Source organism: Poecilia mexicana, unplaced genomic scaffold, assembly GCF_051168715.1.
Source record: "Poecilia mexicana isolate PSO_F unplaced genomic scaffold, ASM5116871v1 scaffold_16, whole genome shotgun sequence".
In the NCBI taxonomy this organism is placed as follows: Eukaryota; Metazoa; Chordata; class Actinopteri; order Cyprinodontiformes; family Poeciliidae; genus Poecilia; species Poecilia mexicana.
In genome coordinates this window covers 21,482,348-21,499,663 of record NW_028263385.1, presented here as the reverse complement: position 1 = coordinate 21,499,663, position 17,316 = coordinate 21,482,348, and the positions used below count along the sequence as shown (strand labels likewise).

The following is a 17,316-nucleotide window of genomic DNA, read 5'->3' as shown; positions in this document are numbered from 1 at the left end:
GCTGAAAGTTATCCTATTTACCAATAGATTTGGTTTAGAAAAAAAAATGTATTACCTGTCTACTCGAAGCTCTTCGTTGCTCAAAAGCTCCTTCTTTCTTGTCCTTGGCAGAATACTCTTTCTTGCAGACTGTCTGTCATGAGGAGTGGGGTCATTAAAAGACACCATATCCTCAATGTCTTCAATCAGAGAGTCGCAGGCGGATGGCATGGTGATCTGTAAAGCACAGCACAGTTTTAAAGACTCGTGGATACTTAAAATGCGAATTTAAGAATCCACGTTTTTATTGAACTTGACCCTAACCTTCAAACTTGAAAATTTCTCTCAAATGCTAAGAGGTCACAACAAGTTGTCTTTGGATTCTGTTAAAAGCATTATGAGGCACTCTGACTTGGTATTTCTTAAAAATTCTGCAGTAATATTAAGAAGTTTACACTTATGAGTGGAGAGAAAATAAATCCTGGAAATGAGAAAAATGCATATGCAGGTTTGGCATTATGGGATACTTTGACATAGTATTTCTCCTATCCTAATAAAGTAAAATTAATAAATATTGTATTCATAGTACAGTTGACACTAACAGAATTCAAAGAGAGTGTGTTGTCACCACTTTGGAGTTGGGATAAATATTTTTGTGAAAATGTCACAAAAGCATCTTCTGTATTGCCATCATGAGGTACATTGACTATCTCCAAATATCTAGTGTAAAATTATTAAATATGTATCCTGGATATAGTAAAAGTGGCCTCTTAATCTATAGAGTTGGTTGTCTCCCAATAATATGGGAAAGAAATAATTTACTGAAAACAAAAAAAAAGCATGCTCTCTATTGCCACTGCGAAGTACTATGAAACTATCTAAAATAATTTAGAAGACAATTATTAAATATGTATTCTTAACTATTACTTTATATATTAAAATAGTAGGCATGCGTCATTAATATATTTTTTTTATAGTTCTGTAGCTCATTTTCTGCTCTTTTTTGCAAGGGGAATCTTATCGCTTTATTACCGTAATGCACCATGTATGTGCGACAATAATGACCACCACGAAACTACTTGAATAAATTTACATCTTGTAGGTTTTGACCCTTGAATTTAATATGATGACTTTTTTTAAGGTAAAAAGAGATTTTTCTCAAATCTAGTATGACTGATTCAATAAACACCATCTGTGTTGACCGTCAATTAACGCGTTTGAAGAGGGGATTGCCACCCTCCTAGTAGTGCTTCATGTAACACAAACGTGCATGTGTATGCAATTTGTACCCTAAGGCTTTTAAAAAGATTTGAATTTAAAAATAGTATTTAAAGCATTCGTGAGGAACATGAACCTCAAGACGTTATGAATTTAATGTAAATGTAGAGCTAATCCCATATAAATCACAGATTCTAATGAAACATTAAATGTAGAGTTACATTCACATGAAGGCGTTAAACATTCTGTATATATACAGAAAGCTAAGTTATATTACCTTTCCAAGCTGCAGTTTAACTTCCGCGCTTGGTTTTGGTAATGTTAGCACACACATACACTAATTAGCAGAGCAACCTGCGCGTGGACACACGCAAATTACAAACAGCTGTGTTAAAAATGACGAAGCAGCGTAACCGTTGATACTTTCTGCTGGTAAACATCAGCTAGCCGTTAGCTCTGCTAGCATCACCACGCTAACAACTACCCACGTGCCTCATTTTTTGTACAAACCCACAGCTAACATCACTATGAAGGTACCTCACCTGGATTGCAATATCGTTTTTAGGTCAGGTTAGCTAAAGTCCTTATGGAAAAACGTTGCTTATCGTGAAAAAGTTAGGATTATTTACACAACAAAAACAGATATTACAGCTACAGAACAGCCATACTTGTAGGCGGATAGCAAGCAACGAGGGACAAACGTGACGAGAGCTAATTTTATATACGTAAAGGGAAATTACTACCGATACTTTTAAGCCATTCTGGCTGGAACGACAGCAAAATATGATTTAAGTCTAAATCAGTGTAGAAACAAAAAAAAGCCCCCTTTGACAAAGGGGTCGGAAAGCGGTGTTATACAATTCATGTGTAATTATTCAATTTTATTTTACGTACAGTCTGCCTACACGATACTAATTGCAAATATGATCATAAGCATAACTAAAAAGTATACACGATTCAACATTTCATGTGTTATGGAAAACATAATGGGCATACTGGAAGATGTGATGCTTACAAGAAAGTGTATACGGGATGCTAAGCATGTGCACTTTCTTGCAATGGAAATATTTTACAGTTTTTCCTTTATTTTTTGGTGGACCAGATGGAGGCACTGTAGCTATAGTGTCATTAGCACATTAGCCATTATCACACACAACAGAAGTTCATAAAACGGTCAGAATAAGTACCTCTGGATTAAAAACTAAGTACTCAAAGTACCACCATATTGTGAAGGTATTTAAAAAGCAGAAGTACAACACAGCATACTTTGACAGTTCATTGTCATAAAAAATGCAATTATTCCCACTGTTTGGAAATTGGTCAGAAATGCAGAGCTATGTTCCACTTGACTTTAAATAAAAACAATGTTTTTTTTTGTTTTTACTTTCAAGACTGAAAACCAACGTGAAATTCCCCATAAAGTCAATATTCAATTGAGGAAAAATCCGAGATTTCCTACAAACCCAAATCTGCTGCTGGTACAGTGCTTCAATTTACAAAATGCAGAAATATACCATAGTTTATGTCACCAATAGCAGTTATCCTGCTCCCTGAACACATGCATTGGCAAAGTCTGCTGGCTTTCGAACTTGACATTGAGCAACATTAGGGAGTGTTGCCGTCCCCAGGTAAATTACATTTAATAAGGAAGATTCTCAGAATTGTCTACACTGCAAGTTTTTGAGCACGTTCTGATGATGCATGCTGGCATAGCCAAGCATATCCTGGCATGCTTGCTTGTCTTATCCCTAGAAAGTAGTTTTACAACCACTGGCATAGATCCAATTTTTTGGTATAATTATATCGAGTATATTTGTCACAGATTCACTCTAATAGAATGCATTTTTCTGACATTTGGACAAAATTTACATCGACTCACTTGTGAGACAACATACCTGTGTACGCATATTTGAAAATCTTTAAATGGATCAACGTAATCCCTGTGTCTCCTCCTTTTGTGACTATTGGTGCAACATGCAACTTATTCTTGAAATATGTTTCTTCACAAATATCCACACATTAATAAGAAAACATAATTTGCTTATATTGCTTTATTTTTTTCTCCATTGCAAATGTCCAGAATACAAAAAAAACATCAAATTACCCTCACTCCCAACCCACCCACCCACAAACATTTCAGAATTCCTCACTTTTGAGGAACAATTCAGAAATAATTCAGAACTCAATGACACACATCAAAAACATCCAATTAGTTTACTTAACATTCAACAGCACTGCCACCCATGCATTCAAACTGAAAAATACCTGCAAATTATTCTTTTCTTTCTGGTTAGTGAAACCAAGCAATGATATCATTGTTACAGTTGGGGTTTTTTTCCTATCAATTTCTTTTCCACATAATCTTTGAACAATATTTATGGTAAATATGTATTTGGTAACAGCTTAATAGTCATAGAACAGCCAGAGATGGTTTCGGTCTGGACTTTAGTTCTTATAATAATCCAAATTAGGTTTTGCAAGATCTAAATCACGCATCAAAATCGTACAAAGGAAAAATGACGAGCTGCGATTTTAAGTCACCCATTATAGTACAAAACACTATCCTTCAGTGGTGCTTTTAAAATCGTTAACATTTCTTAGCAAATCTATTCAAAAGTACAGCATCTTCCAAACAACATGTTTTAAACAACACAAAAATTGTTGGTTGAAATGGATGCAGAATTAGATTATCTACATGAACTGCGGTAGAGGTTTAAGAATTAAACTGAAACATAAAAGTGAATACATAAAACAATACATTTATACAAATATGCTACCTGGGAAATTAGATAAACTATGTTGTCAATTCAGCTGATTTATTTGATGTTCCAGCCAATTATGAAGCTGGATTTTCTTGACATGTTGTAAGATTTCATGTTAATCTTAGAATCAATCAATTTTGGCACTCTGCAATAAAGTGAAAAATGCATTTTTAGTCATTTCCCTGGTATTTGGAAATTTGAGACCTGATCACAGAGTTCCTGTCTTCTATTTTAAAATTCCATCATTTTCAAGACTTAAATTTCTAGATGTTTGTATTTTTTATTAATATATTCTTGGGGATTTGAGTACAAGAAATATATGACTGTTGGTTTTTATGTGCAGCTTTAACAAATCAAAATACAACATTACTTAAGTTGGCTTTCAATTCAACAATGCCGTAGATGGCATTTCACTCCTTTTCAGATTTGGAAACATCAGGTTTCCATTTTTTTTTTTTAACCCCTTCCAACACTTAGGAACCCTGTGATCGTACTTGTTCATCAGCGCAGATAAATATTATGCTAAGAGTAAATTATATTGAAATACTACACTTGGGTCTGTAAAAACTGCTTTTGGGGGTGTATAAGATTTTCTACTTTCACATCAAACAAAAAACGAATATAGGCTGAATAACTTATAGAAATGATCTACCAGTAAAGTCCAATAAATCTCATATTTTGCCAATCAAATGTGCACCCTGTGAATGAAATTTAAAACATGACGTTATTAAACTGGTATAAGAGCATTGGTATTTTGAGTCTAACATTTCAGGTTGTAAAATTCAACCCACTGCTAAATTATATAACTTCTATCACAAAAGGGGAATTCAAATATTTTCACACATTATGGCGTTGACCTCTATGCTCTACTACGACAGTCTAACATTGAGTGAGAGGTAGCCTACAGTACCTTGTGCATTGACAAAAATATAGAAAACTGTACATGAATTTACACACAGCTGGCTTAATCTGACAACTCTTTCACACTGTACACACAATTATACATTAGTCAAGTTGGGGCGATGGGGGTGGGGAGAGTCAACACTAGCAGCAGGAGGATCATCAGTGATCAATAAAAGCCAGGGGTTGGGGGGGGTCAACATGTAAGCAGCTTCTATATTAAACAAGGTTTTATTCCAAACCATGGTTTAAGAATTTAGCAGAATTTGTCATAAATATTAAACGCTTGTTTGTCTAGGGAAACCCATCACATACTGCAGTTTCATTCAGTTTTGTTTTTTTTTTCTGTTCCATGGCGGATTATTAAGTCATTTGGTGAAGTATTAAAATATTTAAAAGTACAAAATTCTTGAGCTTCCAAAAAAAAAGTAAAAGAAGAAAAAAAAAAAAAAACAGTACATTGCGCTGGACTTGATTCAAACTCAATGTTTTTCAACACAGTATAATTGTAGGTGACAGGGCAGCAGCAGGGCTGAAGCAGTTTGAATCAGCAATTTAGAAAGTATCAAAAAAGTATGAACTGCAGATGACTTTTAAGTTTATACCCTTGGGTACATTAGGTGCTTCTTTAGCTAAACCCCTAATTTCAGGAGGGTTATGGCCTTTTTTGTGTGTTTCTTTTGGGGGTTCTGCAACTTCAAAAAGACAAGACTTTCGTCTTGCATACATCATTGCACAGTTATAATTTCACTTTATCATGACACGACCAACTCCAGTTAATCTGTGTTCATTCAGGAGCACCTATTACTCACTTGTGCACCAACACAGTCGGACATGCAGCTCGAAATTGGAGAATGGTGCTCAAACATACACAGGCGAGTCTTAAACCTCCTCCTGACCCTTGCCTTTTATAATTTTTAACATCTAAAACGTTCTACATTTGCACACCACGGTGCCACATTTATGAAGAAACAATATAAGCCTTCAATCACATCATTGGTGTAATAGAATGAAATCTATTGTTAAAAACTCTTTAGACTTTCCCCCCTCACAGCACTTGGCATTATCACACAGGGGAGAGGGGAGAGGGTTCATCAAATATAAAAATAAACCTAAAACTATTCACAGAAACAAAAACCGAATGGTTCCCCTTTCCCGCATATGGACTTGTGTGATCACACGGCCAAGAAAAACTCAACCGAGTCAATCAGGACACGGGTAATAATGCCAAGATTTGTGGAGTGTTTTCCTTCAAATTGTTTCTCTGTACGACGACAAACACTGCATCATACGGCGAGCCGATTCCCTTTACCTACATGTTTCTATCACCTGTGTAAAAACATCTGCGAGGGAAAAAAATAAAAAATGAATAAGAAATACACCATCAAAGCCCTCTGTGTTTCATCTCCATCTTCTTTTAGCTGATGCTAGCTACACAGGAGATCATCCAGACCAAGTGAGGGCATTTTATCAAAGTCACAGGCATCAAACAAGTCACTGATCCCCTGGTCGTCTTCCAAACCTAACAGGTAGTCATCTTCCAAGATGGGAGGCACAAGGTTTAAGAAGGGACCCTGGGATGAGGGGACCTGGTCTTCTGTCTGCTGGAGGAGACTGGTGTACGGGGATGAGATGGGGGAAAGCGTCGTCACGGAGACGGCGGAAGAAGATGCGGGTGGAGACAGGAAAGTGCTGGGGGAGGTGGTTGTGCAGTTGGAATCTGAAAAATGGTGTCGACGTTAGGAAAACGTGACATTGCAATACATATTTTTTAATATGTTACAATAACTTCCCGATTAACGCACATTTTCATCACCACTCTTTCAAACTGAAGACCGTGAGGTTTCTGATTTTTGTTGCGAAAGTCTATAAGCGAAAACATATAAGGACAGAAAGAGAAGTTCTAGAGCACAACTCTACAGTTTGTCGCAACACACTTACAATGTTTAAATCTTTCATTTAAGTGAGTCATCAAAACCCAAAGCTATGCAATATATTATTTTTTAAAAAGTTTCAGAGTCAGTAAAGCCATGTTTACGCATAGAAAACCCGACTTTGCCTTGTACAGCCTACTCTTTTGTTTGTTGATTATTTTGAGCTTCCTTTTTCAGACGCTTCTTTTATTTCCTAAAATGGTTTGTCAATATTCATAGCAGTTACAGTTTCTGTTTAAAACATGTATAAAGCCAAAGACAAATTTAATTTCCGAGGCTACTTAACATCCAATGAAGAAGCTAACGCGCAAAAACTTTTAGCTGAGGTTTTCTCAAGATTAAAATATTGGACACCGATTTGATACCTACCATGCAATTGACACCATTCATGTTTCAGTGTTCTATTGTCTACCTTAAATGCAGCCGTTTTATATAAGTTTATTCTTTGTTAATAAATATAACAAAAAGCTACTTTGTAAGAGCTGCAACACAATGTATTTCCCTCTTATATGGCCTGTACAAATATAAAACTGGAACTAATATGAATACAAATAAGCAACGACTGAGATAGCATTTTGCTCTAAAAAGCTTCTGTGTGAGCAACTGCTGTTAACATCTGTCACCAACCTTGAACAACTTTCAGGAAAGGAGAGTTGCCATTAATGTCAGTGTTGCCATTTTTTACAGGACTTCTCATGTCGTTCTCCTCATCTGGACACAAAAGCACTTCGATGGGACCCTTTGTGCTGCTGAGGTGGATGGACAGACTCTGGAGAGAGGAAACAAGAGTTCAAACATTACAAGCCTCATAACTGCATCTACAACACATTTGTCAAACATCAAAGGCAACAACTTCTAAATCCAACATATGCAGACCATTTTTAGCTGAAGATCTTCAAAACAAACCCCAACAACATTGTGATATTGCTATAGAATCCAGTTGAAAGTTGCATAAAATATCTACAAGATTTACAGACTAAGGAAAAAAAAAATTCTCTATTCAGTCTATGTAATTGCAAATCACAATGTCCACAACGTACAGCAGCACATTAGAGTAGAATACAGTGTTAAGAAGCATTATCAAAAGCTAAGCCTCATCATTCGGCAAATGCATCTCATTCGTCAGATGAAGAAAGAGCGAGAACAAAGAAATCCAGCCTGTCGGCACTTGCACAAACCTCATCAGGGTCTGGCACTTCCAGCTTGGTATCTGTTGGCGCTTTGACGACAATTACAGTCTGGTCTCTCAGGCTCCCCAGCTGCTTGATGTCTTGGTATGTTATATAAGCATATGTGCAAACAGCGGGGTTAAGGAAAGAAAAAAAAAAACACTGTAACAATATGAGGCTGAAAAAAGATACACATTGTAAAACAACAAATTACTGTTCCAAAAAATTTCACACGTCATTTAGGATTAATTTTTTTTTGTTTGTTTAATGCCAGAATGAAGAATCTTTTTTTTTTTTATATTTATTTATTAATTCCTTTCTTCAAATTTAAAAGCTTCAGACAATTTGGGAAAACAAAAATTATGCTGCTTAATTCACAACAACTAATTGGGAGGCACAGACAGACAAAAAGCGTGTCTGTGTGACATCAAGAAAAAAAAAAATAAAGAGATCAGATAAGAACTCAGGAAAAATAAAAATTAACCACAAATTTTGTTCATCCTTGAATAAAATTTATAAATGTCTGAATGTGCCACAGTCATCTCTTTAAACAATGCCCAATTAAAAATATAGGAAAAATAGATTCCAGCGTGAACAGACACAGACCTTAGTTATAAAACGTTGTGTTTTGTAGTCTGATGAAACAAAGCATTTCACTAATGACTTTTGATACAAAGAGGGATATTTTTGTGAGTCTGAGAGCACAGCCCCAAAATGTGAAGCATGGAGGAAACAGCATAACTTTAGTATAATATTGGTTAATGTATAAAAAAGCAACAAACGTTTAGACTGTCAGTGAGTAAAAAAGTGTTTTTTATGCAGTGCATGTAAATAGTTTTAAAGTATGCAATCTTTTTTTTTTCCCCAAAAGGATTTTTTTTTCCTTGAAAAAAAAAAAACATATTTTTGTGTTCTGTAAAAAAATTATACCATTTAAGCTTTTTGAGCAAGAATTAAGATAAATATAATTAAACTTCTGACAAAGAAATCAGACATTTACTGACAACACATACCTGACGGACCATGGTAGCATAAAACACACTTTAGTGTTTTTCAAATCCGCGCACACACATTTAAAAAAAAAAAAAAAAAAAAAAGGATATTTCTGGTTGCCTGGTAATTCGCTCATTTGTTTTATATCAAGGCTGCATCTCTGGATGAGTTTTTCGAGCCTTTGCTCCTCTTCGCCCAGCGCAGAAACCTCAGCAGTGAGGCTTTGCCTTTGGCTCAGAGCCCCCTCTACCTCCAACAGGCTGCAGCCCCTGAGAAAACGAGAGAGAGAGTTTAAATGAAGGTAGACGCATTGAGTGGCCAAAGTGATCATCCTCCTTCCACCGTTTGTCAAGTTACAACAAGCTTCCAATTAATTTCATATCATAACCACCAAGTGGTGCATAAATATGAAGAGTAAAGAAAAGGGTGCATTAAACAATTTCTATAAACGAAAATCTTAAAAGTATAGGACGCATGCATTCCGCCCCTGTAACAATATACTCTGCAGATTTCAGGCACAGCTGTGATCCTTTTAGGTCATGGCAGCTTTGTACATCAAGCAGTGGTCTACACTTTCAGACCTGCAACTTTAAAATGCATGCCTGCTCCACCACTTTTTAATCAAATAGCTTAAGTACCTCCTAAGCAAGTTATCAGGAAATTTCTGGAGAGACCTACTAAAGGTCTGTGCATTCACATTTAGCTCTGGGTGCATTTTTAAGCTCTACGCTCTGCTGGAAGACGACCTTCTCACCAACTCTCCGGACTTTCTCAGCCTCTAACAAGTTAGTGTTCAGTTTTAGTCGTCTTTTCATTAGTTCTTAGCAGCTTCCTTGTTGCTTGTGGAGAAAAGCCTTTACCGTGAGGATGACATGTTCGGAGCGATGCAGTGCTTAATTTTCCATTACACCCAACGGGTTTTATGTAGACTAAAATATTCAATTTTGTGTAGTGTGTTCTTACCAGAGTATGTCTTCAATACAGTTTGTGGAAAACATTTTATTCTTGCATATTTTAAATTTGTGAAGTGCATGAGTTACAATTTTCCTGTCATTAAATTCCACCGCCTGCATAAGAGACCTCTGCAGATCCCCCTCTTCACTGCATTCATGATTCACGCTCTCTTCCATTTTCACATGATTCAACCATGCTCTGCATGACGTTCAAAGCTTAAAATGTCTAAAATTAACCTGCTTGTCTACTTTATCCCTGACCTGTCGCCTGTGTTCCTTGTGCTTTACGATCCAATTTGTTCATGAATGAAATTTCAGAGGATTTTAGGTGGATTCGATTAACTCCTGAGATGTAAACCACGCTTTTCAGATATTTACATGTAAAGAAATGGCTAAAAATAAAACAATTATAATTAAAGCAAGAATACCTTCCAAATGTGCTATGGTACTAGCGTACTTCATTGTCTTGCCGTTACTTTAGCACCAGCCCTCTGATTTAGGTGCAAATACCCATTTCATTCAGTTAAAGTTAAATTAAAGATTAGTAGATAATGTAGGGGGTTTTGAGATGCAAAAACTAGGAGATGTCAAATTTTTTGCCAGGTTTCACCCGAGGCAACTTTCAGGTGAGGATGTTTGTTGACAAAATTCTCTGTTTGTGATGCAGTATTTTCTATTAAACAACCTAAGATGCAGGCAAAGTGCTTGTTGCGGTGCAAATGACGGAGCTAAATGCTCCGCGTCTCTACAGTCACTCGGCTGTCTGAAGTTCACAGGATGGAGTTTGTAGGAAATTAGATGAGAAATCAACCGATCCTTTTTCAGGTATAGAAAAACAATCTGTTATTTAGACGTTCAGCATCTCTGAACAAAATTCAACACTGTTTGGGTTCTTTTGTAAAACAAGCGGTGACGACTTACATCCACTGAATGTTATTTTTGGACTTCTTCTTGATAAGGTGGATACCTTCTAATACGTTGGTGATATCATACAGCCGCCTTTTCTGTACCTGAGAGAATACAGGAGAAGCCAGTGAGAAATTATCATTTTAACGAGCTCTTAGACACAGCAGTACATTTTCCATACAAATCAGTTTTATTTAATGATTTAAACAAATCATTGAGCAAATTATAAATGACTAAAAAAGTATTTAATTTTTCCTTCAGATAAAAAGAATGCCTACATAAAGACAAAAGCACACATGATCTGCAAAAATACAGCAGACTTTAGACATCAAGTGTCTCTCAGAAACGCAAGCAGTGTATGAATCCCATTGGAAACCCCAATACATCATGGTGCCTCCCAGTCTCCCAGATCCCATTTGTAACTACTAAAATTTTAAGTGTTTTACAAACCAATCAGATCATTGAGTTAATCAAATTGGTTTTAAGTTTCACCTACAACTTAAGAGTTTTACTCTGTAAAAATCAGGTTAGCAGGTAGAGAACAACGAATCGTGTATGTTTGATGTCAGTCAAATCCGACAGTCGCTTCATTTATGTGCTGATCAAGGAAAGAAAGTCATTAAAACCTACCTAAACTTAATTCAGATAAAGCTTTCTGAAGGTGTTTTCTTAATGATTTAATTGGGACTACGTAGAAATGTGCTACAGGCAAAATGATCAACGAGTCCTATCAAAACATGCTCATGCTAACCTTAATCATAGTTTAAATAAACATTCTTTAACAGAGGAACATAAGAAAAACAAAAACTAAAAGTTCCTCCAGTAAAATAGCCCCACAACATGATGCTGCCACCACCATTCACAGTTGGGGTGGCGTTACAAAGGTGGATCAATATCTCTGTACTTTACACAAATATTGGCTCAATTTCCCTGATTTAACTAACATTTTAGCAACATTTCCAATCGGTTCAGCTAAAATGCACTCACCAAGTTTTCATATTTCAGGCTAAAGCATTGCAATGGATTAATATCAGTTTGGATTGCTTACACTTTACGCACACTCTTAACTACTTCTACTGAAATGTGAATTCACCTGTAAGGTTTCAGCAGCAAGGTTGAGGTCCAAAACGCCATCAGAAGACTGAGCAAGGAGATCCACAAACTTCTTTGTAAGCAGGCCCAGCGAAGTGTCGTATCGCGTCTTCTCAGGTGGAGACTTGGGGGCTGAGGAGGGAGAAAGTTGAGGAAAGTCATTTAAATAGTACTTTTGTTGTTGAGGTCGCGTAAAAGTCAGCGGTGGTCAGTGGAGGCCACATTCCTCATGGTGGTAACTTTCTCCTAAATCAAAACGAAGAAAAAAAAAAAAAAAGAAAAAAGAAAAAAAAAGTGTATGCAACGGTAGAAGGGACGTTTTTTTCCCCCCTCTTTTGAGGATCTTGGGTTCACAATGAAGTAGGCAAAATAATTTCTTAAGCATGAACTTTGACATAATTTTTCAGGCAAGTTGCGCTGCGAGCCAGATGGGCAGGGAGAAGAATCACGTCGTAGAAAACAAGCTTGGACTGTTATCAGTTTCATCTACTTTTGCAAACAGTCTGTGCATTTAGGTACAAACTATGTAAAATCTCCAAGTTTATGCCCACATTATAACCAGAATGAAACGCGACAACGAAGTGGGCTCCGGGTTCAGTCGTGTCGTAAAGGGACAATTCACAGATGGCTTTTTCATTTGCCATTTGGACTAACCTGAATCAGCTCCAACTAAACTAGGTTATTTTATATTAAGTACAAATATTTTTTAAAGCACAGTGTGGTCTTTGGTCGGTTTGTTCTGTATGCAAAAACTCATCTTGTGATGTGGAAAGTAAACAAACGTTTTAACAAGAATTTAATGCAAAACTAAAAGCACTAAGAAATGAAAAACCTTTTATAATCTGTAGGTTATCTGAATGAATTCTGGACATTAAAATATCGTCAACATGGAGTTTGTTTTTCTCTACAAATTCCCCACCTGAAAACAACAAAAGCAAAAGTAATACTTTTATTTTTCACGTTTCTGTGCTTTTCCCTGCAAAAACCGTTTTTTTGGGGTTTTTTTCCCCTGCATCAAAAAAAAATAATTCACTAGCAGCAGCAGGTTGTTGTTAAGTCAGAGTACAGACAACTTTTTCACCTATCAAAAGATTGGAAGTGGATTATCGGATCTGTTCCAAGGTTCTGAATCGCATCTCAATTGGAAGACTCTGACCTTACTTCACAAATGAGACATCATGTTCCTTAAAACCTGCTACTTACTTCTGGGTGTTTTAAGTCGTGTCCCATTTGCTGCAGCTGCAGCTCCTCCTCCCCTGCCTCTTGGTGTTTTGGCTGGTTCTGACTGGTACTGGTGATCCGAGTCGTCAAGCGCCAACCGCCTTTTTGCCTGGAAGGGAACAAGCGAGCGTCAACAGAAACGAGATCCTGTTAGGTACTTGGCAGGCGTTCACCATCGGGGTGTATCGATAGTTTCTCCTACATAGGGTGCAACAGGTATTTTTGAATCCAATCTAACTACATGTATGGGCTAAACGACAGCAAAACAAATGGAAGATTTCACTGAAACGCCTCAGCTCAGCCAGTCAGAGGTTCTTTAGTGTCAGGGTCCAATGGAGTGACTGGTAGCCTGAGGTTGGCTCCTATTTTTCAGTCTTGGTGGAAAAACCTCAATCTGCTAACAAATGGCTCGAATGTGTCAAAACACAAGAGACATGAACTGTATATTTGCAGATTACAAAAGACAAAAAGCAAAAAAAAAAAAAAAACTCAATACATTCTGATCCTATATCATATTTGCAGTTGGTCATTGCTTTTGTTTTACAAGTTATCAATTTGTGTTTCAAGAAGATTGCCAACCAAATCTTAAATTAAATTTCTAAAACTATGGATCAGCATTATTGCTTAGTCTTCTGTCCATTAAGAAAAAAATATACTAGGTATGATTGAGATTAATTTTGTTGCAACCCTATTTTTCCCACAGAGGGTTTCATTACTTTCCAAAACGTAACCACACAGTTGTGTACTGCATAGTAGTGCAGTTGTAGTATCAAAATAAAAACAATATATCTGCATATTTTTGTCATCCAGCACTTAATGACAAAACTGTATCAGTTTAAAGGTGTACATTCTTCTCTGTCACTACACAACTAACCCTGCAGCAGACATGCAGAAGCCACTGGTGTAAAAGTACAATATGGTTTCAAAATGTAAAAACTTTCAGCATTCTGTTTGTGCGGCTGAAGCTCCAGATTTATCCATCCGTCCTTCTCTATGGAAACACTGTCCTTTTTCACACCTGTTGCTGCACACTCCAGGTCAGCTGGCTTAAAAAAAATACTACTTTCTTAATCCTGGCTTACAATAAAATACTAAATTGGTGGTAAAGAAACATTATGTTTGCAATAAAAAAGGGACTATCCTGGGTTTACTATGGGAAGAAACCAATTCCTACTTAATGAATTATAGTGGTTTTACACTTAAAGTGTGGGCTAGCCACAAGTAGCATGTATTTTAGGAGGCCAGGTGCAACCTGGCTACTTCAGTAGAGCCTGACTAAAATAATGTCCAGTTGTTAAACGTTTATTGTACTGGGAAAAAAAAAATTAAATAAAATGTTTAGTATTTGCACAAAATATTGTACAAAATGCACATTTACAAGAAAACTGATGTTATATTAAAAGTCTAACAAAACAAAGTGGAGAAATCTCCAAATTCTAAATGTAAGGTTTCAAATGTTATTGTGAGAAAAAGCACTCCTTTTCAGTTTCAAATAAAACAGTTATACGTTTCTGCTCAAGTAAAACCATAGTACTTCAGTCACACTAAAGCATGTCATGCAGGTTCACACTTAACTGAGGCAACTTAAAATTTTAAGGCCACAACACAGCTACATACTTTCTACTTGTATTTTTGTCACCTCACATTTGTAAAGACACTTGAGTGCAATCTGAAGGCATGCATCTTTTTCCACGACTAGAAACAAGAGAAGAGTGAATATCCAAGTTAAATGTAAAAAGTCAAAAATGTGTACAAGTCTTCTCACTGGACCTTCTACAACTTAAAAAAGGGTTTTACCTGCACAATGTTAGAAAAACCTCTAACCCTAACAGGGCACCAACACATCCCTGCAATAACATCTGATTTAAATTAATTGTGAAACACTGGAATAAAAAAAAAGCACTTCTTCAAAAGTGTGTTGCAAGCACCCACAATGCTGTAGTTTCAAAGCAACAATGTGCATTTCTCTTTAAACACCTCTGAGGGTGGCAGTATCTTGAGGAAGTGTCTAAATCTTCAAAAACTGGTCTCTGATTCTCAAATATATAATAAGACACAGGAATATGTCCTCTGACAGTTTTAAGTGTCAGCCATTTTATATCACCAAGCAGATCCCCTCACCCCTCAGTCTGGTCATGGCTACAGCCTGACACACTAACTGGTTCCCTTCATGAAAGATGAATAGCAATGAACGGCTCTACGCCCTGAATTCTGCATAAACTCAAGCGTGTGGTTTGTGCATGATCAATTTACAGGAAACGTGCAATGAGATTCAAAGCAGCAAACTTGGGTTTCACTTTACTTGGCATGAAACACCACCACAACGTCACTTTATTAACAAAGAGAAATGCGTATGCAAACATGTTCAAAATATAGGTCAAGGAGAACGAGTTATGTTCCTCTCTGGTCTAATAATCAATAATCCACCTAGCTTTGAAAGCTAATACAGTTTGACGCCAGATTCAACTTGCCTTGCATCTTCAGAGACGACGAGAGATCTATCGAGTAGTTTCTAAACTGACGCCAGGCTGTAATCGTGAGGAAGTTTTGTGTTTTTGAAAGCTTCGCTAGTTGTATTCAATTAGGAAGCTTAAAATAAGCCCATTAAAAACCAGGCAGTCAAACAAACCCCCCATCAACCCCAAATAAAGACATCAACAGCAGCTACTAGGCCAGCGCTAACGCTACTCATCCCTTACCGATATTTCCATCTGGCTGCAAAGGTGAAGCGGACCCTAAAGCACCATGAAGTTCGCTAGCTCGCTGTTACACGGCACCTCTGCATTCCTAGAAAAGTTAAACTAACCTAAACTTGCCTTCTGCCTTCATAGAGTCAACAAAACTCCTAAGCAACCTCTTTGGGTTAGTTAGTTAGCTTCATAGCTGGGGTTGAGTCGTGGGAATGCCCTGGCTAAGCAGCTAACATTAGCTGCCCGAACAACAAGCTCGGCTAGCTTAGCAGGCTAACGTTTTATCACACCGGAGCCTGGTTGTAGTTGAGAAATGTGTGAAAAATGTGCTGTGGAGGTTATTACCGGTGGTCTTCCCAGAGCGGGTCGCTGTCCGGTTCCGTTTGCAGCAGCTTGTTGCGGAGTTGTATAAATGCTGTTAACCTGAGGTTCGGATAAACACACACTTGATGTCTGTGTAACGTTACAAGGCGGTGGGGTGGTTATTATTTGAATATACGTGGTATTAGATTGACCAGGGTTTAAACGATCCGAGAGAGCTGTTAAAATTATATTATTATCCAGAGAGGAGCCCCCAACCCCTGCTAAAATCACTTTGTCCGGAGCCGAGGAGATCCCTCTTCTCATCTTGCGTATTCGGGGTAACCCCTTTCTTGTCTCTCAACTTTAAAGCCCGTACGGCTGCTAATCCGTCGCGGCAGAGACAAAAATAATCACACGGACGTGAAGATGAATGTCTGAATGATCGATTTTTAAAAAGTATTTTTCCTTAAGAACGTGCATTTAGGCAGATGCAACGGATTTAAAAGTAGCGCAACTCTCGTTCCTCCCGTCTAGAAATGGCTTCAGGAAACGGCCTGATGAATGAAGGGATACGGTTTACGCGCTCAAGAGCCCTCCCGCGAAACTCAGATTTCCCGGCAAAATTTCAAACGGAATTTGCATGCCGGATTCCATTGGTCCCGCGCACTCGAGTTTCCGCCCATATCGGTTCCGCTTTGACCAATGAGGAACGTACTTTGGGTTAGCCACGTGTTAATTGGCAGTTGTAAACAGGGGACGTTACTAGACACTCACTGCGTGTTTCAGGGATGGACGCTGGGTGGCGCGAGTGATCTATTAAGGCGAAAAGAGGAGGACGCCAGTAACTATGGTAGTCTCACTAAACAGAAGCAAAACAAAATTGAGGCCATAAAAGGTTTAACTCCTTTCTTTCTTGCAGGTCGGCTGAATGTTTTGACTTGTGAAACAAATCCCAAAAGCGTTAAAGAATATAGAAAAGCAACTTCAAAAGAATTCAGTTCAATGGAGCATTTAGTACTTGACTATTCAATGACAAAAATGATTCATTTAAGTATGCTCAGTTTCAAAAAGCTATTTTGTGTAAAACCTATAATTGCTGCAATATATATATTTTTTCTTATCCAGGGGTGGGAGAGGCAAGGATAAACTTTGAGCTCCTGAAGAAGATTTACATTTATTTATTTATTAAATAGTAC

General features: G+C 37.3%; 2 protein-coding genes across 3 annotated transcripts in view; both read right to left on the bottom strand.

Moving 5' to 3' along the window:
* The window catches only part of cdkal1 (CDK5 regulatory subunit associated protein 1-like 1), a 185,491-nt gene extending 183,599 nt beyond the window's left edge, over nt 1–1,892 (bottom strand). The window contains exons 1-2 of one of the 2 annotated variants that reach the window (XM_014994740.2): nt 1,740–1,892; nt 56–216 (exon numbers count right to left, since the gene is read on the bottom strand). In XM_014994740.2, the coding sequence (XP_014850226.2) occupies nt 56–210 (155 nt within the window). In that variant the 5' untranslated portion in view covers nt 211–216; nt 1,740–1,892. Of the gene's footprint in view, nt 1–55; nt 217–1,474; nt 1,577–1,739 lie in introns of those variants that run through there. The other variant, XM_014994739.2, reaches the window with a different exon arrangement.
* Nucleotides 1,893–3,233: 1,341 nt separating this feature from the next.
* Nucleotides 3,234–16,710, bottom strand: LOC106922371 (transcription factor E2F3). Its single transcript, XM_014994737.2, has 8 exons — nt 16,163–16,710; nt 13,110–13,236; nt 11,908–12,038; nt 10,830–10,918; nt 9,066–9,224; nt 7,972–8,086; nt 7,421–7,562; nt 3,234–6,579 (listed from the first exon to the last, which is right to left on the bottom strand). Exons 1-8 carry the CDS (start codon nt 16,442–16,444, stop codon nt 6,287–6,289), a joined length of 1,338 nt encoding a protein of 445 aa, XP_014850223.1. The 5' UTR covers nt 16,445–16,710; the 3' UTR covers nt 3,234–6,286.
* Between the last annotated feature and the right edge of the window lie 606 nt (nt 16,711–17,316).

Coding starts and splice junctions, on each gene's coding strand:
- LOC106922371 (XM_014994737.2), bottom strand. CDS start 16,444: ATGAGAAGAGGGATCTCCTCGGCTCCGGACAAAGTGATTTTAGCAGGG. Junction 8,087..9,065: donor GAATTACCAGGCAACCAGAA/ATATCCTTTTTT, acceptor CGCTGTTTGCAC/ATATGCTTATATAACATACC. Junction 6,580..7,420: donor TTTCCTGAAAGTTGTTCAAG/GTTGGTGACAGA, acceptor ACCATTTTTCAG/ATTCCAACTGCACAACCACC.